At 37.8% G+C, this 22,147-nt stretch overlaps 1 protein-coding gene across 6 annotated transcripts; it reads left to right on the top strand.

The window, feature by feature from the left end:
* The first annotated feature begins 1,021 nt into the window (after positions 1 to 1,021).
* LOC149925547 (prominin-1-A-like) lies at positions 1,022 to 21,454 on the top strand. Of its 6 annotated transcripts, none has more exons than XM_090160714.1 (25): positions 1,022 to 1,397; positions 2,149 to 2,291; positions 4,029 to 4,177; positions 4,703 to 4,970; positions 5,042 to 5,162; positions 5,692 to 5,758; positions 5,907 to 5,999; positions 7,037 to 7,233; positions 7,301 to 7,372; positions 7,442 to 7,505; positions 8,687 to 8,775; positions 10,497 to 10,588; positions 11,539 to 11,697; positions 13,757 to 13,889; positions 13,960 to 14,030; positions 14,674 to 14,761; positions 16,416 to 16,550; positions 16,607 to 16,759; positions 16,828 to 16,881; positions 17,725 to 17,856; positions 17,923 to 18,012; positions 18,668 to 18,774; positions 18,845 to 18,901; positions 20,683 to 20,823; positions 20,891 to 20,996. In XM_090160714.1, exons 3-25 carry the CDS (start codon positions 4,030 to 4,032, stop codon positions 20,916 to 20,918), a joined length of 2,559 nt encoding a protein of 852 aa, XP_090016840.1. In that variant the 5' UTR covers positions 1,022 to 1,397; positions 2,149 to 2,291; position 4,029; the 3' UTR covers positions 20,919 to 20,996. The 6 variants fall into 6 exon arrangements, with proteins under 6 accessions (XP_090016840.1, XP_090016844.1, XP_090016843.1 ...); XM_090160718.1 differs by lacking the exons at positions 1,022 to 1,397; positions 20,891 to 20,996 and adding an exon at positions 21,247 to 21,454 and having other exon boundaries at positions 1,840 to 2,291; positions 20,683 to 20,739; positions 20,776 to 20,823; XM_090160717.1 differs by lacking the exon at positions 1,022 to 1,397 and having other exon boundaries at positions 1,840 to 2,291; positions 20,683 to 20,739; positions 20,776 to 20,823; positions 20,891 to 20,985.
* The last annotated feature ends 693 nt before the right edge of the window (positions 21,455 to 22,147 follow it).

Below are 22,147 nucleotides of genomic sequence, written 5' to 3'. Positions count from 1 at the left end.
TTTACTCATTAGTCTTTACTCATTAGTCTTTACTCATTAATCTTTACTCATTAATCTTTACTCATTAATCTTTACTCATTAATCTTTACTCATTAATCTTTACTCATTAATATGTACTCATTAATATGTACTCATTAATATGTACTCATTAATATTTACTCATTAATATTTACTCATTAATATGTACTCATTAATATGTACTCATTAATATGTACTCATTAATATGTACTCATTAATATGTACTCATTAATATGTACTCATTAATATGTACTCATTAATATGTACTCATTAATATGTACTCATTAATATGTACTCATTAATATGTACTCATTAATATGTACTCATTAATATGTACTCATTAATATGTACTCATTAATATGTACTCATTAATATGTACTCATTAATATGTACTCATTAATATTTACTCATTATTCATATTTACTCGTTATTCATATTTACTCATTACTAATATTTACTCGTTATTCATATTTACTCATTACTAATATTTAATCATTATTAATATTTAGTAATTATAAATATTTACTAATATAATCTTAATAATTACCATAATAATGTTTATTTATTTTTAAATGATTTAAAACAAATATATTAATTATAAGTTAAGTTTTTAATTACTTTATTTATTATATTAATATTTTATTGTAAAATGACGCCCCTTTGTAGTCAGCAGAGGGCGCCATGAAATGTTTATTGAGCGAGGCCCCAACGCTACGTTTAATGGTTCTCAGTCGCTTAGATTCGTTCTTGACATTATCAATACGCGTATTTAATCGAGAGGTTAAGCAACCGACGTGAACCTTTGCTTAACCTTTTCTATATTGCTCATCACAAATAACGCGTGACTTTATTTACGGGTATACAGGTACAGCGCGTTAATACCGCCGTTACTCGTACTTCGAAGAACGCTAAGAGGGCACGGCGTCTAAATCTAGCTCAATCGGCGAACTGACGTCATTGGCGCGAGGCAATGTACATTTACTTCGCTTCGACAGAGCGGCTAAGCTGTACGCGAAAAGAACGGAATGACATTGATCTAAAAATTTATGGGTACACGCGTAGATTGGCTTGAGTTCTGTTTACTTTCCCAAAGTCAAGGCGTCGTGTCCGCCAGGTGCGTCGTGAGCGTGGTACGGGGACCCGCGCCACCGAAGCGTCAGCCTGAAAACCACAAAACACGCTTCTATGTTTCGTCAATTCGCGCTGTAAATGCGCCATTAAAAAACGCAAATCCTTTCGGAAAATGACATTAAAAATCAAAAGTGTTAGTTTAATTAAATTAACTCTGTTGCATTTAGTTTTATACAAACACGAGTTCAGAAGACTATCCTCGCCTCCGGAAATGTTATTTCCAGCGTTATTTTACGAAGAATTTTAAGGTACGTTCACACCGCACTGAAGTCCTGTTAAAGCTTAGTTTACACTAGCGCCCGTCGTAAAGTATTTTTCTTTTTCGCGCTTTAAAACGTTTGACGTGCCAAAGTTGAATGACGCGCCCTTACGCGCGCTAGTGGAAACTCGGTGAACTTTAGTTCTAAAAATTATTGCGTAAGTTGCTTCCTCTGTAGAGCTTTAGCAGTGACTGATTTTTTTTATTTAAGGGGGTAAAACATTGGTTAATACTTTATGGACAATTACGTGAAAAATAATGCGCGATGTGAACGTACCTCTATTACGAAATTCGGCAATTATCAAGCATTTTTATTTTGCCGTTCACGATGTAAACCTTAAAAATCTTGTACATTTTTTGTCGGAAAAATGAAAATGATTATAATTTTTAATTTACGACACTCCCCGTTTATTGTGGATATTTATATTGACAAAGTTTCGACGTCATAATGAAATGTTAAATTTACGAATTTTTTCCGGCGTTTCCGAGCCGTTTTACGCCGACAAAGTAGATTTTACTACATCCGCTTCTCTATAAACGTCGATTGCCGGCTCTGCGCGACGTTTTGAGAAATATATGACTAAGTTTACCCCCACCGTTATTTGACGTGTTTGATTTTGAAATCTACGAAGGCCTTACATCTGCCTCGCTTCAGGTTTTCGGAATAGTGGTTACTGTATTAGTTTTGGTTCTTATGGAGATTTTGTTATCTTCGATAAACTTCTCCGAATCCCGATTAGATACGATATTAAAAGTGCTAACAGACGGTCTTTCGCTCTAACGCTGTTGACCTGGATATAATGAATTGTTTTGCTACTTGTTAAATTTTGGGATCGACTTTTCTACTTTTTGCGTAGTTCCTGGGATTACTTAAATACTGAAGGTAAGTTTATTTTTATGATTTGTACGTAACTAGGTCAATTTCTAGTCATTTTGCAACGAATGACTGTCAAATTCTTCAACGCTGATGGTTCGAGACATTCTATTATCTATTAAACAAAAAATATAAGGTATAGCCAGGTACTCAATTTCGAAGTATTCGATTTTGTTAGTTACTGTAATTGTAGTTGGTGGTAAAACATTTGTATGGAATACACTTGACACACTTAATACTGGAAATTTCAAAACCACGTATCGTTAAAACGCCGTATCGTTAAAACGCCGTATCGTATATCTCTTAAGTTATATATCTCGTAAAAAAATCACATTTATTCGTAAATAAAAAATAAAACATTTGTATAAAGCCAAATAGGAGATATTAACAGCAAGGCCTTTGAGACATTTGCCCTTGTTACGATTTTGATAGTCTAATTATTCTGCTACGGCCGTTTGTAATTGCTCTTCCTTATTGTAGTGCGTTTTCTTTTCCTGGGAATCTGTAAATTTAGGTGATATTATAAAAAAACTGATATTATTAAGAATAAAGAAATGAACTACCTCAGTTAACTCTTGTTTACATTATCAGCTAGGCTAGGCTAATACCCAAGGCACCACCTTAGGCCTAAGTCATCAAGCGACTTTTGAAGCCTTTAATTCAATGTAATTAATTAAAGTTTTAAGAAAAAGTTATGATACTACCATCTAGGAGCAACAAACACTCGAACGCAGTGCTGTGTACAAATTGCATTGGGTGAGCCTTTACGCTGAACGTCTAACGGGCGGGGATAGGGGAAGACAATTTCTAATTTCCCCCTCCCAACGGCAGCAGGCGCTAAAGCGTCTAACCAATGAAAAATGTTCGCAAGAAAATGCACGACTTTTGACGTCCTCTTTGTGTGGGTGCTGTGTTTGTTTCTCCTAGCTACCAGAACTTTTTCTCAAAACTTTAATTAATATCTATTGTTGTCTTTGCAATCCTTCCTCTATAAATACCCAAATCGTCGGTTGAGTACGATGTTTTATCGATACGGAGATGTTGATTTTACGGTGTTATATTTACGAGATTTGGTCCAGCAACGCTCAAATTAATAGAGATCTTCCTTAAAGAACGCGTTGAGGCTATATTCCCATTAACTTAGCCGGCTTGGTTTCAATGTTTTCCTATAATTTATCTAAATTTTACTGTTTTACTTGAAAATGTCCGGGTTATTTTCTCTATAACCTTGAATTATTCTGAAAATAATATTTAAACATCGTTGTTTTGGTTTTAGAGCATTAACATTTTCTAGTTTTTAACGCTAGATTTTGTTTCAAATCACTCGTATCCGAGTAAAGAAATGTAGTCTTTTAACAATATTAGAAATAACGCTTATCTGTAACTGATATAGTGTAGTGAGTGCCGTTCAAAACGTTCTGTGATAAATACGTTAATCACTTCAAAATCTCAGAGCTTTGTATAGACGCTCATGTCAAGCGTGGCAAGACTCGTGACGTCATGTTCTTACGTACATTGCGTTGTTAAATTCAAGTCAACGTGATTAATTATTTACGCTAAAGCATTTCGAATATTTCCTTCAAGCTGCTGTGCGTGGTTTTTTTATATTATATTACATAATATTATAATTATTCACAGCACCCTATAACCAACGTTATCGAAATTTTTCTATTAATTTCTTTCGTTTATTCAGAGATTCGATGACTTAATTTACTTTAAAACAATAACATTGCATTCTGTTTACAGAATGGCCAGTTACTTATCGGATGGCGAGTGTCCTAACACGAATTTCGACTATGCCAACGTCCACCCGGTCGAGCCCAACGAATTTCTGAGCGGATGGTTCGACATGACCAAAGGATTCATCTGGACAATTATGAACGAACCTCCATTTGGTATATAAAGGCGTCTTTCGTTACTTTCAGCTAGGAGCAACAAACCCAACACCCTACACAAGGAGAACACAACCCGTCAAAAGTCGTGAATTTTTTGTGTACGTTTTGCATTGGCTAGACGCTTTAGCGCCTGCTGCCGTCGGAAGGGGGAAATTCGGAAATTGTCTCCCCCCACCCCCCGCCCGTAAAACGTTCAGCGTAAAGGCTCGTGACGCTCGTCCAATGAAATTCGTACGCAACCCTTCTTTAGCGTGTTTAAAGGCTAGCTGCGTTCTCCTTGTGTTTGTTGCTCCTAGCGATCAGCTTTCCCCATATGCCTTATCTTCCGCCAAAGCACATGATATAATTGCAACCGAAAACCATTATAGATCTAATATACATCCAGGGTGCCCTGTATGTGATTTACTGATATCAGCAGTTCCCTAGTAAAGCCAGAGTCCCTACACAGTACTGATAAGCTCCAAAATGGCGAAACCGGTCTACTGTTGGAATCCATGGCGGAAATTTTGACTTTTGCTATTATAGATTTGTTGAAAGACTACGTCAGCGGTGACAAAAAATTCGAGGTGGACGACGTTCTTCCGCTTCTGTCCAAAGAAGCCGCCTTTCTGGCTTGTCTCGTTGTGGGGATCATCTTCGTCGTTGGGATCGCCCTGTCTGGTCTAATCGTGTGCTGTTGTCGTTGTTGTTGCAAAAATTGCGGCGGCAACAAATACCAGAGAAACGCCAAACACGTCCGTTGTCACCGCCAAAGTTACACCGTTGCTCTCTTCCTCTTCCTAGTTTGTATTAGGTAACTGGACTTTTTTAGACACCAGGAATATAGTAGAAATTTAAATGATATCCCTAAATGATCCATTTCAGTATCGGTGTAGCGTGTATGTTTCTATCACTCGCTAAAGGAGCTCAAACTAGCAAAGATGTGGACGAAACTGCTTTGGGGGTTCTGGGAAATGCCAAAACATTCGTTAACAAAACCGTTCAGGTACTGTGTATTTGCAATAAATCATTTACATATCTACAGAGGTATGAAATATGCCTTGAGGAGAAGGGTTTTTATCGTGCTTCGTTTTCTCAGGCTCACGTAGATTTTGGAACATACGATTTGTAAGAAAAAAGCAGTGCAAGGCGAAATACTACATTAAATTAAAGGGGCTCCAAAGTTCGGTGGCAAAATGTGTGTAAAGTCAGTAAAGTGCGAAATTTACGGTTAACTCTTCCCGCCTCTGCCAAGGCCGAGTGAGGGGTTGAGGGGAAGGAAAAGCATGCTCAATTTTCTTTTCTTTTTTGCCACCGAACTTTGGAGCCCCTTTAAGTCGGGAAATATATGGTTTACATTTTACATCGTCAGGGGGTGATTTTGAAGCGAAATTAATCCTAATCGAAACTCGCATCGATTCTGTGAAGTCACGTATTTCATATTGATGGTGTGGGTGGATAGTTCTCTCAGAAGGGGTATATACTTTTAATCTTTTTAATCTTATTTGAAAATACTCGCGATGTTAATTTACTAGGAAGCAAAATGTCTGATGCATACGAAAGCTGTAACTACGATAGACAAAACCATTGCCATATTAGAGAGTAGGTAAAATATCACGCTCGACGAAAAATTAGACGCGAAAATTTGGACATCAGAGATAACGGCCGCCGTAATTCCGTCGTATTTTCCGTCGAGTGTGAAATCAGCTTAATAGATTAGGGTGGAAAACTAATATTTTACTTTTGTTAGATGTTAGACCTTATGGTGTTCGGCTTCAATTCAACATGACGACAATAATGAATGATATGCAATTGAAAGAGAAATGCCATGAAATTGATCGAAGTAATTCGCATTATTTAATCAAGCATTTGTATCATACGCTGCAAATGTCTGCGGAACCATTGGTACCTTGCTGCGAAATTAGCAGGCTGCCGTTGCTAAAAAGCCGCACTGTGGATAGAAATTTAACATTCACTCGTAAAATTGAGATATGAGAAAATTAATTTAGGCCTAGTTTTTATCTTAGAGAATTTCTCGTGTTCTTCGCCTAATTCACAGTATGATATCTCATAACGGTAACAGCAAGAACGTTTATATGTATAAGATCGCTGAAAAAAGGCATCGCTGGGCCATGATGCAATCTGTTTCAGAATAACTCACCCCTAAAATCCGCGTGCCGGGTTATAATGCGTAGGAGGGTGGTGGCAAGCCCTTCATGCCACGCGAGCCAACACCTCCCTACACTCACTATTACCAAGAGCGTATATATGTATAAGAACGTTGAACGATCAAATTGGCGCCTGGTGCCATGATGCAATCGGTTACAGAATATAACTCCGCCTAAAAAACCGCGTGCGGCGCGCGCTAAAGGTTAAAACTGTTTCTAGTTCAAGCGCGCTGCACGCGGATTTTAGGGGTAAGTTATTCTGAAACAGATTGCATCGTGGCCCAAGCGATGCCTTTTTTTCAACGTTCTTATACATATAAACGTTCTTGGTAATAGTGAGTGTAGGGAGCTGTCGGCTCGCGTGGCATGAAGGGCTTGCCACCACCCTCCTACGCATTTTAACCCGGCCACCTGCTTAAAGGCATTATAAGTCGCTAGATGACTTGGGCCTAAGGTGGTGCCTTGGGTATTAGCCTAGCTGATAATCATATTTTGATGGTCAAATGAGAGCACAGAAGGTAAGCGAACAAGCTTAATGCCATATTGGTGCATATTTTAGGTTAGATCACCCCCGTTTCTATGAGAATCATCACGTACACAATCGTCTTTCTCGGGCACTCTAAGCGTATAATACATATCATTTACGTTTTTTACGTAATAAAATAATTACATGTATTTTCCTAATTTCATGTAATTATTTTAATCTGGCCAGAAATGACTGACCTCGACAGGAGCTTTGGTCAGCTGTACAAGAGTGTACAGACGTTTGATGGGAATAGTCAAAAATTAAAGGCAGACGGTGAAAATCTGAAAATAGATGTTGACCAATTCATCGAAGAATGCAGGGAAAGTTGCGCGACGTTGAAAAGTTCCGCCTTGAGTCTGAAGGTACCCGATGGCGTCAATCAGGTATGCCTCTCATTTCAGGTGACCCTTCATTCGTTGCAAAAATTGAACTATTCTATACTCTACACAGGTTGCAATACAGAAGGATCGTGAGCTAGTTCTAGAAATTAGCCAGAAGAATCTTCTGAAAGAGTACGATTTAGTAAGCAAGCTAAGCTTTGGTCAAAATTTTGGTTCCGTTTTGATAACTTCGTTTTATTACCGTCGATAGGTGGAACAAGGTATAAAAAATGTACCGGAGAAGGTGAACACGCTAACTAAACGCATTCGTGAAGGTCTGTCGTTGGTGCGAGTTAAAGCGAGTGTCGGTTCTTTTGTAGTGCCTGGATTGTACGATAGATGTCGTTTTCGACTACTTTTTTAAACTTACGTAGTAGGCACGATCGGTGACGATTTCCAAAGCTAACTATCTGCCGTATATTTGCAACGGGCATGCGGCATTTAAAGGGGAACGGTCAAGCTTTAACCAGTTGGAAACTTAAATTTGATGGCGAAAACCGCGTAAAAAATATTGAGTGGTTAATTTTTAATAAAATAAAGAAATTTCGGGAAATCGAAAAGCGCGCGTCCGCCGCGACACCAGGTTAGAAGTCGGTGAGACAGAAAAACAACGTAAAAGCGCGCGCTACTGAAAACGCGACAAATGTTTTTCATGCGCGGCGCGTTCCAGTTATAAGAGACTTAAGCCTAAGTTGCGCGATTTTAAAAGTTAGGATTGTTCGCAAATCGCTCACTAAGGTGTTGCTGGCGCTGGCGATACACCTTAAGATGGCGACGAGAATTCAAACTGAAATACTTAGCGTTATTTTACGTTTCAACTTTTTGGGCCAAAAACTATCTTTTCAAGACAAAATAAGGTACGTGTAAGCTAGGAGCAACAAACACAGCACCCCACCCAAGGTGAACGCAACTCGTCAGAAGTCGTGGATTTTCTTGTGTACAATTATTATTGGCTAGACGCTGTAGCGCCTGCTGCCGTCGGAAGGGGAAAATTCGGAAATTGTTTTCCCCCTTTCCGTAAAACGTTCAGCGTAAAGGTTCGTCCAATGAAATTTGAACACAAACTGCCTTGGCGTGTTTAAAGGCTAGCTGCGTTCTCCTTGTGTTTGTTGCTAATAAGTGTAAGTATATTGAACGTCTTGTTGATCTTTTGATACGCTAAAAAGGCGATATTTGGAAAAGCTTGGCCGTTCCCCTTTAAATTCAATTGAGCGCAAATATGTTAAAATATGAAAGGCGCTCGCCTATATTATGTTTAGTAGTAGATTTAGTATTTTTTAAAGAGTTAAAAGTAGTTAAACAGAAAATCAAATATTTCGCGCTGCAACTACAACAGGAGGCGATACTTTACCGGGTCCTTTGGTGTAATACGGTAAAGCACCCGAGGGGTTTTGAAGCCGCCACTCGCTTTCAAGGTTACTGTTGGAACAGTCTCTCATGACTTCTAACCTTTCAGACGCGATCAAACAATTAATGGACTTCAAGGGAACTTTGGACGATGGCAAGAACGAGATCTTGTCCAACGCTGACAAGATACTGAAAGACGTGAATACCTTTTAAAGGAAAAGTCCAGGTTGGGTAAAACTTGGGTCTATTTCAAAGATCATGTTTAAATATACTAAAAAATATCAGTCGTAAAATTGTATCTTTTTTTAATGACGAGAAATTAATTTTTAAACGAGCGAAATTTACCGCCAAGCGAGCTGCCATTTTCTTTCGCCTTCCCTCCGCAGACCGCACACGGAGCAAGCCATAGCCGCCTAGATTAAACAAAGCCCGTGCATGGTACCCAGAGAGGGGGGGATATTTTACTTACTCCTAGCCGAGCTTTAGTTCTTGTGTACGCCGTTGGATGGCGTCTTATGGACTACGAACTCGGGGGGCATTAATAAAGGTTCAAGGAAAATAAATTGTATTAGGGACTAGGGAGGTCCTTATAAAGTTCAAAATGTAAGTAACCGTAGCTGCTAAGTTTGAGATTTCTTGACTAGCTTCATTATCAGTAATAGATGTTAATTTTTCATTTTGTACTTTTTCAGGTGACCTTTTTTTCTTAGGAGGAGATAAATAAGGATTCCTTGTATTATGTGATGACATTTTATTGAGCACAGAATTTGAGTCATATTGAGTTCCTTGACTAGCGTGAAAAACCCCTTCTTGATTTTGATTGCGTATTATATTAGACAAAGGGGTTTTATTTATTGCGTAATCTCCATGACTTTGATGATTACTTTTATCAACTAAAGTTTCATTTAATTGGTCTTCAACAATGTCTTCGACAAATATTGAAGGAATAGCAAATGCCAGTAATGATTTTCTGGAACTTGAAATGCTGAAATCAGCTTGATTAAAGTGATCACTACCAACTCTTGCACCCTGATTATTAATGTTTTCAAGGTATTCGCTTTGAACTTCATAGTTCTCACCAAATATTGCACAAAGCCAGTTATTTCTATTATCTTTTTTCTTGGGAATCCTATGAAAACTTCTGGTATCAGAAGTTTTCTTGTGCCAATCGTTATTCTTACATCTTGGAACCAAACAGTAGACCATTTTTTAACAAATTTAACTGAAAAATAATAATAGTTTTAGGAAAAGACCTAACAAATAGCCCAAGATAAGGCCTACGTATATAGCATTTAGTTCAAAATAGAACACCCTAAATAAAGTACACCGCACAGTGTGCACTTTAAACTAGTTATTTAATGAACGAAACACTATTCTAAAAAAGTATTTTTCATTTAAAATCATTTTCTTACCTGTTAAATAATAATGAAATACTTATTACAACTTTACGAGGCACACAGCCTCCAAGCCTCGTAGCAGACGCCTCTACCGCACCGTTAGAAAATTATTGCGTAATCGTCCCTAGTCCATAACACGCCACCAAGCGGTCAACCCTAGCGTCCTTAAAATGCCAGTTTTAAAAAAGATTTTCCGACCATGCACGGGCTTTGTTTAATCTAGGCGGCTATGAGCAAGCGCGCGTGGGGAACAGAGCGCTGTTAAAGCCTGTTATAGCGCGAACAGCGCGTGAATAAAGTCCTAAAACGTCACCCCGAAACAAAAAATGGCAGCTCGCTTGGCGGTAAATTTCGCTCGTTTAAAAATTAATTTCTCGTCATTAAAAAAAGATACAATTTTACGACTGATATTTTTGAGTTTATTTAAACATGATCTTTCAAATAGACCCAAGTTTTACCAAACCTGGACTTTTCCTTTAAATACGTACTCGTAAAACGGATCCGTAATTGTCCATGTTTCAGGTTGACCAAGTGTACAAAGATGTCGATGACATGATAAAACGCAACCAGCGAGAAAGCGGCCGAAAAGCGGGCGACATATTTGAGACCATTTTGTAAGTAGGACCAGAAGTTGTAGAAAATATCTTAATTGATAAGTATCAATCTCCCTATCCCGCTAATGGTATTAGCTTGAAACACGTACCACTGATTCCTCAAAGTACGGTTTGAATTAAAAAGTATGAAATAATGTTTTTATATTAGTTAATATCCCAACAGAGCGCAATTTTAAAGGAAGTGTCTGTCGGATATTATGATAAGGCCCCTGTTAGTTGAGATGGCCATGAATCTATCAGATTCTTCGAAAAACGTGACTTTACTGGAGAGCGTGGTGCCATCTATTTTAGTCAAAGGAAGTTAAAATTTAAAATAACCAAGTGATAACGTCGTCAGAGGCATTGTAGAGTATTATAGTTGGACAATTTATACTCTTATTTAAATTTATATATCCCATATAAAATATATTAATAATATTAATATAATTTAAAAGTTATTGTGAAATTTACAAATGAGCAAATCAACGCGAAGGGTATTTTTATGTCCAGAATTTTGGGTCAAAATGTAGCTTAAGCATCTTGTTTTGATTTCGACGATAGCGACATCTGTTGAAAAAAGAGCTACTTCACGTCGAGTCGTCACTTGTTTCAACATTTTTCGCGATTAGAGGGGAACAATTTTAGCCTTGATCCCGTGTACAATTTTAAGTGAAAATTAACTTATGTTGAGAAGCCTGCTAATTAGGAACATGTTTCATTTTATTGACTTAACGCCTTTTCACACGAGCCCACTTTTTTGACCCAACTTGATGAGTAGACTATTAGGTTCGTGTGAATAAAAGTTCGATGAGTTGATCCACCAAAAAAGTACGCGAGAATAAAAAGGATCACTGGTCCATTTTTGCTGACTTGGTTTGAAAAGTTGGCTCGTGTGAAAAGGTCTTAAGTTAGATATCTAAAAAATTAGACTAGTGTATGCGTATTTAAATTGTGGATTTGTGGTATTTCAGAGACTACGCGGCCATTGTGGCCATGGTACTTATACTAATTCCAACGGCCTTTTGGTTCTTCGGACTGATCTGCGGTATGTTGGGGGATAGCGACGACCAGTACAGCAAACCCACGCGACGTGGGTGCTTGTCCAACTGTGGCGGAGTCCTGATGATTGTGTACGATTTTACTACCTTAAGCCACGAACATATTCAATTATACCAATGAATATAGATCTAGCTATATCGATCACGACCTCGGCCTTTAGTGAGGGCAGGACCTTAGGCTCCACCCCACGGCTTTGTCACTATTGCGTATTGGAAAATTAAGCACGTGTACGGAAAGAGCGGCTCTCCAATTGCCCCTGGAACAACCAATCAAAGCTCAGTCTGGCTAGATAGCGTCGATGATGCCGTAGCTAGATTTATTACTGACCAATAGGGTCGATCTACGTACGTTCTATATTCAGGGGTGTATATGGGGTAATTGAACCTTAGTTGGCCCATTCTACGAAATACTATGAAAAACCTTTAAAGGTAATTCGCCCTAACCAAAATTGTTTGCGCGGCTTTGAAGCCTAGAAATTAGACTAATACAAAATTGACTTATTTATGGCTGCGTTCAGTAACTCTAAAAAAGCTCAATACTGAACGCGTATTTTGACTTCCGGTTTTGATGTCACGTTGCCCGTCCGTTGAGCATGTGTCAGAATTTATAGCCCAGTGTACCGGTAAGATCGAAACCACACCACCGGAGGCCTATCATCATAGCCAGCATCCACAGCCCGGACTGGTGACAAAACCAGCATGGGTGGCAGAACCCCACTACTGATGGTCGCACCGATGACGCGAGCCACTCAACCCAGCAGAAGGTGCAACAATGGGACGACCAGCCCGTCACTTCGCACTCCGCAGTGGGATAAAGAGCGGATGCTCTGGAAACGCCAGCCGACACCCCACTTACGGAGAGTCATACCCTTTGGAGAGAGCTCCTAAAGGGGTACGACGGGCACACAGCAGTCCGCCGTGCCCTCATACGGAGGCCCGCCGCCCCACAGCAGGCTACTCAATCCGCCGAGGCGGCCAGGTTTCCCAGACCCTCTCCGTTAGCCCGAGCCGAAGCTCAGTTACCAGCCCACACCAGACCGAAGTCATAGGACCATTTGAACGGAGCTAACATCTCCCAGTGCGCCACCGCCCGTGACGGGTTACAAGAGCCGAACCCCGACTCCCCGGTAAAGCCTCCAGTTATTGCACACTCCGACCCATTGAGGGCCCGTCCGTCGCTCAACGGTCACGTGACATCGCAGCACGGAGTAAGGCTAGCTGCAGACGCCGCAACAGACGATATTTTACAAAATTTACAACAAGCGTAAAAGGCGTTCAACAAGATCTTACGGTCTCAACGAAAACAATTTTTAGATACTTCGTTGAGAGTTATTGAATGCAGCCTATGTTGCGAGTACAAAATAAATAATTAAAAATCTAACACTCTTAACTAAAATAGTGTGCGCTACCAAAGGTTTTGGGCTGGCGACGGACCTGTTCCACTAGCGGGTGTATTAAGGCGGATGCACACATAGCCTTCGCGCGCGAAATTTCGCTAGGAGTAGGAAATCGCGTCGCGTCGCGTGACTTAAATAGAATGGAAGTCATGGCGCATGGGCGCGTGCGCGGAAATTCGCAGGTGAAATCGCTTGCGAACCGTATGTGTGTTTGGGCCTTTAGGCGTTTCAATAAATGTCCTTCTTCCCCTCTACGCGAATTTCACTGAATAAAATAGTTAGTGTTTTTTTTTTAATTTTTATTTTATTTTATTTTAATGTCTTACTATTTTTGTTGACTTAGTTTTATAATTTTTTTTGTTGCACATAAATACACGTTTAGTTACGTGTTTATGTTAGTTTTATTATTATTATGGCTAAAGTTGATAGCGAGCTCACGCGTGCGCGCTTGTGCAATTTTTAATCTCGGGGGGGCGCGTGCAAAATTGAACGAGCCCTTCTATATAGAAATATTAAGCAGCGCGCACTTTAAATACAACACTTTTACACGTATGTCCTGGCTCTCGGTATTACTACTTCAGGCAAATCACTGATCAGGTTTTATTTAAACGTTTATTACGTATTGCTCTAAACGGCGCAAGAACGTTTGTACGTCCCAGAGTCGAGTGGAAATTATTCTTAAAAATTATTTTCATAAATTTAAAAAATAATGAGGACTTATTTGGAAATTTTAGAGGCTGTTATTTGTTCTTTTTCTTGTCAATTTTCATCATGTTGATCGTGATGACCTTGTTTCAAGCTGGTGGACATGTTCAAGTTTACATTTGCCAACCACTCTTCGAAGACAGTTTTGTTATGTTGGATAAAGTAAGCCATACTAACACGTTTTATGAACGCAATATTATTAATTATTAATCCCTTTTCTTCAAAACTCTAGTATTACAACATAAGCACTTCACAATTTCAAAATAATTGGACCATGGATTTTCAAATTAGTTCACTTTTGGGGTATTTATACTTATTTTAATATGATATCGTTGTAAATAATAGAACGCTATAATAACCCTCTGGGAGAAGTGTGTAACGTTCAATAATAACCAAAGTTTCGCCATAAACTATAGGATCAGAGCCCAGCAACGTACGTATTTAGTTGTTGAAAAAGGTTTGCATTTTTTTCGGCGCAGTGGCGACATCTCCCGTTGCGTAACATGGTCGTAGCGGAAGCTCTTCTTTAACGGAAAAGCGCCGGTTCGAATCCCTGCGTTCGACAGAATATCTATTTAAAATTAAAATTTACAACACTAAAACACAATATCTTATATCACGAAATGGTATTTAATAACTTTAATAAAACGAAAATGAAAATTTTTTCCTGGTGTCAGATTTGAACCCGCGATAAAAATAATAAAGCCATGTAAATAAAAAAATTAAGAAAAATGTAAACGCTGTTAGTCCAGGGCCCCCAAATTTAACGGTACGCCCCTGGTTAAAATATCAGTAATCGTCCTCTACAGTTCTATAAGTCGCGTTCACAACGTTTCCAAGGGTACGTGTGAACGCGGCTATAGTACCTCGGTGGCGCTCGATTGGACTTTGCTTTCATACTTTCTAGCAAAGTGGTTATTATACTTATTTCGTCCTGCACTTTCAGAGGTTGCAAAAACAATCAAACTGTCATCCAGGCTTTGGGGTTGAAGGGACGCGTTCAAAGCGAGTTGGACAACTATTTGGACTATGATGTAAGGAAGCTCCACTTTTTAACAATACCCGCAGATCACACCTCTTTCGGGTGCATACTTAATCGGATTAAATCAAGTTAAATGTATCAAATCGTGTTAATCGCGATTGAATTTTTCATCCGATTTAATCACTTAACTCTATTTAATCGCAAAATTGATTTAATCGCGAAATCGATTTAATCGAGATTTAATCGCGAAATCGATTTAATCGAGATTTAATCGCGAAATCGATTTAATCGAGATTTAATCGCGAAATCGATTTAATCGAGATTTAATCGCGAAATCGATTTAATCGAGATTTAATCGCGAAATCGATTTAATCGAGATTTAATCGCGAAATCGATTTAATCGAGATTTAATCGCGAAATCGATTTAATCGAGATTTAATCGCGAAATCGATTTAATCGAGATTTAATCGCGAAATCGATTTAATCGAGATTTAATCGCGAAATCGATTTAATCGAGATTTAATCGCGAAATCGATTTAATCGAGATTTAATCTCGAACTCGATTTAATCGAGATTTAATCACGAAATCGATTTAATCGAGATTTAATCTCGAACTCGATTTAATCGAGATTTAATCTCGAACTCGATTTAATCGAGATTTAATCTCGAACTCGATTTAATCGAGATTTAATCTCGAACTCGATTTAATCGAGATTTAATCTCGAACTCGATTTAATCGAGATTTAATCTCGAACTCGATTTAATCGAGATTTAATCTCGAACTCGATTTAATCGAGATTTAATCTCGAACTCGATTTAATCGAGATTTAATCTCGAACTCGATTTAATCGAGATTTAATCTCGAACTCGATTTAATCGAGATTTAATCTCGAACTCGATTTAATCGAGATTTAATCTCGAACTCGATTTAATCGAGATTTAATCTCGAACTCGATTTAATCGAGATTTAATCTCGAACTCGATTTAATCGAGATTTAATCTCGAACTCGATTTAATCGAGATTTAATCTCGAACTCGATTTAATCGAGATTTAATCTCGAACTCGATTTAATCGAGATTTAATCTCGAACTCGATTTAATCGAGATTTAATCTCGAACTCGATTTAATCGAGATTTAATCTCGAACTCGATTTAATCGAGATTTAATCTCGAACTCGATTTAATCGAGATTTAATCTCGTACTCGATTTAATCGAGATTTAATCTCGAACTCGATTTAATCGAGATTTAATCTCGAACTCGATTTAATCGAGATTTAATCTCGAACTCGATTTAATCGAGATTTAATCTCGAACTCGATTTAATCGAGATTTAATCTCGAACTCGATTTAATCGAGATTTAATCTCGAACTCGATTTAATCGAGATTTAATCTCGAACTCGATTTAATCGAGATTTAATCTCGAACTCGATTTAATCGAGATTTAATCTCGAACTCGATTTAATCGAGATTTAATCTCGAACTCGATTTAATCGAGATTTAATCTCGAACTCGATTTAATCTCGAAATCGATGTAATCGAGATTTAATCTCGAAATCGATTTAATCGAGATTTAATCTCGAAATCGATTTAATCGAGATTTAATCTCGAAATCGATTTAATCGAGATTTAATCTCGAAATCGATTTAATCGAGATTTAATCGCCCCTCGAAAATACCAACATTTTTACATTTTTTCGATTTATAGAAAAAGACTTCCATTCAAGAAGAATTAGATAAGGGTGACTTTTCTGACAGCGACCAATTACTGCGTAACTTTATAAACTATCAAGATTTAATTTCGCTCTATAATTTACAAGAAACTCGAAAATTAGTTCAAAAGGTGATTTTTTTATTATACTATATTTAATTTTCTTAAGTAACTTTTTTTCGTTTAAGCTGGCTGATAATAATCCCGAGCCAAATTTGAAAGCATTTATTGGTCAAGCTCAAAAACTTTTACCTACCTTAGAAGAAAGCACCAAACAAAAACTAAATGTACTTCTACCTAGGTTGAACGATTTCAAAGACCGCATTGACAAATCTATATGGGTAAGAATCGATTTCTTCTAAACGTTTGTATGGAAATATGTAATAATTTATTATTTTTAAAATGATAGCTGAAAGCTCTATCCGATGGTACTTCTTCTAAGCAGTCCTTCGACGAAATAAAAGTAAGCCAGGTTTCGATTAAATCCCTGACTTCACACGACCTTAAAATTGCATTCAGAGCCGTTTTAAGGCATGGGCTAAGCGGGCTTTAGTAACGGTCCTGGGCCCTTGACCAGTTTGGCGCCCCTTGGCGTAATCGGAGGGGAAAAGATTTTACTTGCCGTAAAAATTATTCCAGTTTGTTAAATTGTATATCCGTAATAATTTTTAGTTTTGTCTAAACCTTTTATGTATCTTCGCGTATATTAGGTTAGTTAAAAAAATGAAAAAGAAGCAAAACCATTAACAAACCAGATTCTCTCTAGCTAAAGAACCTTAATGACCAATAGATAATTCTGTCGTTATTTTTCAATTGATCCTAATTTTTTAGCTTAACATTTCGATGAATTTCGACCATTGAGTTGGGAATATTAATCTAGAGGTCCAATCAAAACGTCAAATTTCAGTATTTCGCGAAACAGGTTTTTAAAAAATAAGAATACTGCCGTAACATGCCGTTTGCTCCCAAATGACGAGAAAACTTTATCATTCTACCCGTGGCGCCGTCTATCTCTCAATGGTTCGTTCAAATAAGACGCGTTTTCCGGCAAAAAGTTTTTTTTTTCAAAAATAATGGATGGCGCCACGGGTCATATGATAACGTTTTCTCGTCATTTTAGAGGAGACGGTAGTCACGGCACATTCGTAATTTTCAAAAACTTGTTTCGCGGGGAGCAGATTTGATTGGATCTCTAGATTAATTTTCCCAACTCAATGATTTCGACTATAACCCTAGGTCACTAAAATTCTAGTTGCATCGCGGATTCAACTACATCCTAGACAAAATTTGTTGTTCATTTTCCTAGACAATCGGTAAAGGTTTGGACTTTGTAAATGCGACAGCCAAGATAAAGGAAGCTGTTAACGCCACTAAAGATCAATTCATCGAAGACGTTTTGACTCCTGGAAAAGACTACGTGGGACAAGCAAAAATCGAAGTCAATATCTAACTATCGATATTCCAAACGTTTCGTATCAATAATACCAATCAAATGTTTTTTTAGCTTACGGATGAAATCGCCAAATGTTGGATTTTATGGGATACCTTTGACGTTGCCCGAAACGTCTTATGCAAAGGCTTGTTAGATCCCTTGGTAATTCAGCGATATTACAGTTATTGAGAACTTACGTGTCGCACCGTTTTCAGTATAAGAAGTAATACATGAGTGGAACAGATGCGCCATCTGTCGGATATTATTAGAATCTCGTTTCATTTTTTTACAGTTACATGTTGTTAATTTTCCGGAAAAATAAAATGCGGAAATATTTCCAGAAAATTTTCCGGAAAATAAAATATTGAAACATAAATTACTCTTCAAGGGTTTTTCACTTTTTATCGATATAAAATGTTTAAAATCAGTAAACATCCATACTACAAAACATTAATAGTGTTACATTGTTAATCCGTTTAAACTAGTCTAGGGGTTTAGTTTTACTTTAAGATTCGAAAAAATTCCGCTTTATTTAAATTTGCATGCAATATATTAGACTAATCATGGAATGAAAACTTTTTTTTAACTTTTTTCCGAAAAATATGGAACATTTTCCGGAAAATTTTCCGACTTACAACACTACAGCTACACTACATGGCTTTATAACATTTTAGTTAGGGCATTTAGCAAGCGGACTTGGAGAAAACTCTTAAGTTCTCAATATTTATTAGGAAATACGTTCTTAATTTATGAATTGAAAATGAAATCAATTAAAATTAAACTTGAAAATGAAATCAGTTTATTAACGTAATTTCAGAATGGTTATTGGTTTGGCTTGGGCTGGTGTTTGTTTTTCCAATTATGGGCTCTAGTCTGCGCTTTCAAACTGAGTAAACATTACTACCGAATGGATCGCCAAGATACGTAAGTGCGAAGTGACGCCTTTACCGACTTGTAACCCGCCTTTAACGTCTTCAAATATCCATGTGTTTAGGGAAGACGGGGAATATGTAGGATACGATTACTATGATGGAGGAGGAAGCAAAGAAACGTAAGCTACTTCTATTTTTTTTGGAGTCGGGGTGTTTTTTTTTGGAGTCGGGGTGTTTTTTTTTGGAGTCGGGGTGTTTTTTTTTGGAGTCGGGGTGTTTTTTTTTGGAGTCGGGGTGTTTTTTTTTGGAGTCGGGGTGTTTTTTTTTGGAATCGGGGTGTTTTTTTTTGGAATCGGGGTGTTTTTTTTTGGAGTCGGGGTGTTTTTTTTTAGAGTCGGGGTGTTTTTTTTTTGGAGTCGGTGTTTTTTTTTGGAGTCGGGGTGTTTTTTTTTGGAGTCGGGGTGTTTTTTTTTGGAGTCGGGGTGTTTTTTTTTGGAGTCGGGGTGTTTTTTTTGGAGTCGGGGTGTTTTTTTTGGAGTCGGGGGGTTTTTTTTGGAGTCGGGGGGTTTTTTTTGGAGTCGGGGGGTTTTTTTTGGAGTCGGGGTGTTTTTTTTGGAGTCGGGGTGTTTTTTTTGGAGTCGGGGTGTTTTTTTTGGAGTCGGGGGGTTTTTTTTGGAGTCGGGGTGTTTTTTTGGAGTCGGGGTGTTTTTTTTTGGAGTCGGGGTGTTTTTTTTTGGAGTCGGGGTGTTTTTTTTTGGAGTCGGGGTGTTTTTTTTTTGGAGTCGGGGTGTTTTTTTTGGAGTCGGGGTGTTTTTTTTTTTGGAGTCGGGGTGTTTTTTTTTTGGAGTCGGGGTGTTTTTTTTTTGGAGTCGGGGTGTTTTTTTTTTGGAGTCGGGGTGTTTTTTTTTTGGAGTCGGGGTGTTTTTTTTTTTTGGAGTCGGGGTGTTTTTTTTTTTGGAGTCGGGGTGTTTTTTTTTTTGGAGTCGGGGTGTTTTTTTTTTGGAGTCGGGGTGTTTTTTTTTGGAGTCGGGGTGTTTTTTTTTGGAGTCGGGGTGTTTTTTTTTTGGAGTCGGGGTGTTTTTTTTTGGAGTCGGGGTGTTTTTTTTTTTTTGGAGTCGGGGTGTTTTTTTTTGGAGTCGGGGTGTTTTTTTTTTGGAGTCGGGGTGTTTTTTTTTTGGAGTCGGGGTGTTTTTTTTTTTGGAGTCGGGGTGTTTTTTTTTTGGAGTCGGGGTGTTTTTTTTTTTGGAGTCGGGGTGTTTTTTTTTTGGAGTCGGGGTGTTTTTTTTTGGAGTCGGGGTGTTTTTTTTTGGAGTCGGGGTGTTTTTTTTTTGGAGTCGGGGTGTTTTTTTTTGGAGTCGGGGTGTTTTTTTTTTGGAGTCGGGGTGTTTTTTTTTTGGAGTCGGGGTGTTTTTTTTTTGGAGTCGGGGTGTTTTTTTTTGGAGTCGGGGTGTTTTTTTTTTGGAGTCGGGGTGTTTTTTTTTGGAGTCGGGGTGTTTTTTTTTTGGAGTCGGGGTGTTTTTTTTTTTCGAGTCGGGATGTTTTTTTTTGGAGTCGGGGGGTTTTTTTTGGAGTCGGGGGGTTTTTTTTTGAGTCGGGGGGTTTTTTTTGGAGTCGGGGGGTTTTTTTTGGAGTCGGGGGGTTTTTTTTGGAGTCGGGGGGTTTTTTTTGGAGTCGGGGTGTTTTTTTTGGAGTCGGGGTGTTTTTTTTGGAGTCGGGGTGTTTTTTTTGGAGTCGGGGTGTTTTTTTTTGGAGTCGGGGTGTTTTTTTTTGGAGTCGGGGTGTTTTTTTTTGGAGTCGGGGTGTTTTTTTTTGGAGTCGGGGTGTTTTTTTTTTTGGAGTCGGGGTGTTTTTTTTTTGGAGTCGGGGTGTTTTTTTTTTTGGAGTCGGGGTGTTTTTTTTTGGAGTCGGGGTGTTTTTTTTTGGAGTCGGGGTGTTTTTTTTAGTTCTTTCTGTTGTTTAGCATCACCGCTGTGCCGTTACACGAACGAACAGCGTATAATGGCAATGGATATGGACAAAACAATGGATATGGACAAAACAATGGATATGGACACAACAATGGATATGGACACAACGGATTTCCTCCATCAAACGATAGATCGTAAGTTTAAAAATTTGGCTTGCATCCCATTTGCACGTATCTTAAACGCTTCTTACCCCGCTTGCAGCTACGTCTTCCAAGATATTTATTTTTAAATATAATATTAAGCCAAGCATTATTAGTAATATTACTAAATCTAATATTTTTGTACTTCAAATAAAGAGACGTTAATTAATTTATCTGTGAAGCCTTTGACGCTTTTTCGCTTACATAGAAACTAAATGTTAACACAACCTTAAATTCAGCACTTAGTCTGCTTATCCGTTAGGTGAGAAACGCTTTTCATTGTAGCTTGCTCGACTTGTTTTCTCGAAATTTAGCTCGCGTTCGCACTGGTTACTGGCAATATCGCATTGGCTTCCGCTTTCTGACCACTATTGTTTCGTCTATTTAAATAGTTTTAATGACATAATTGTTTTTCAGATACTCGAACAGTGGCTTCAGATAGTATAGCTAGGATATTTAATTATTTTTGTAATGTATGTTAAAATGGTTTTGGTGCTTATGCCTATGGTTTCCGACATATGCTCTTTAAAATAATTCAAAAAATGTATTATTTTTTCGACAAAAGTGTTTATAAACAAACGTGTACAAAAGAATTAATTTTTATAAAATAATCTATTAACGTTGATTTTTTTCTGTTTTGTGTTATTTTTTGATGAATTTTGAACAAATAATAATAATAATAATAATAATAATAATAATAATAATAATAATAATAATAATAATAATAATAATAATAATGAGCTTAGTTAACACTTAAGGAACCACACAGGGTTTAAGCAAGTGTGGGCTCGACGTGAAGTAGATCTTTTTTTTCAACCGATGTCGCTAGCGCCGAAATCAAAATTAGATGCTTAAGCTACATTTTGACCCAAAATTCGGGACATAAAATTACCCTTCGCGTTGATTAGCTCGTTTGTAAATTTGTCAATAATTTATAGTAGTTTTCCACAAAATATTTTATATGGGATATATTATTTAGGTTAAAGTCCACTAAGTTGAGTATAAGTTGTCTAATTATAATACTCTACAATGGTTCTTTGACGACGTTATCGTTTCGCTGTTTTGAATTTTAGCTTCTTTTACCGTTAATAGATGGCACCACGCTCTCCAGTAAAGTCGTTTTTTCGAAGAATTGGATAAATTATTTGCCATCTTTAATAACAAGGGGCCTTATCATAATACAGGTGGCAATGATAGAGCTGACAGTTGCTTTAAGTGAACTAGTGACTTTTGAAACCAATTACTGGTAGCAGGGTGGTGGAAAGAACTTCATATGCCACGCGAATCAGCATCTTGCTATTACCGTTGACCCTAGCAA

The sequence above is a fragment of the Leiobunum rupestre genome, chromosome 10, assembly GCF_980474605.1.
Source record: "Leiobunum rupestre chromosome 10, qqLeiRupe1.1.hap1, whole genome shotgun sequence".
In the NCBI taxonomy this organism is placed as follows: domain Eukaryota; kingdom Metazoa; phylum Arthropoda; class Arachnida; order Opiliones; family Sclerosomatidae; genus Leiobunum; species Leiobunum rupestre.
The sequence above is the reverse complement of the archived record's forward strand: the minus strand, read 5'-3'. Positions and strand labels throughout refer to the sequence as shown.

Coding starts and splice junctions, on each gene's coding strand:
- LOC149925547 (XM_090160714.1), top strand. CDS start 4,030: ATGGCCAGTTACTTATCGGATGGCGAGTGTCCTAACACGAATTTCGAC. Junction 16,882..17,724: donor AGTCCTTCGACGAAATAAAA/GTAAGCCAGGTT, acceptor TCATTTTCCTAG/ACAATCGGTAAAGGTTTGGA. Junction 18,775..18,844: donor CGAATGGATCGCCAAGATAC/GTAAGTGCGAAG, acceptor CCATGTGTTTAG/GGAAGACGGGGAATATGTAG.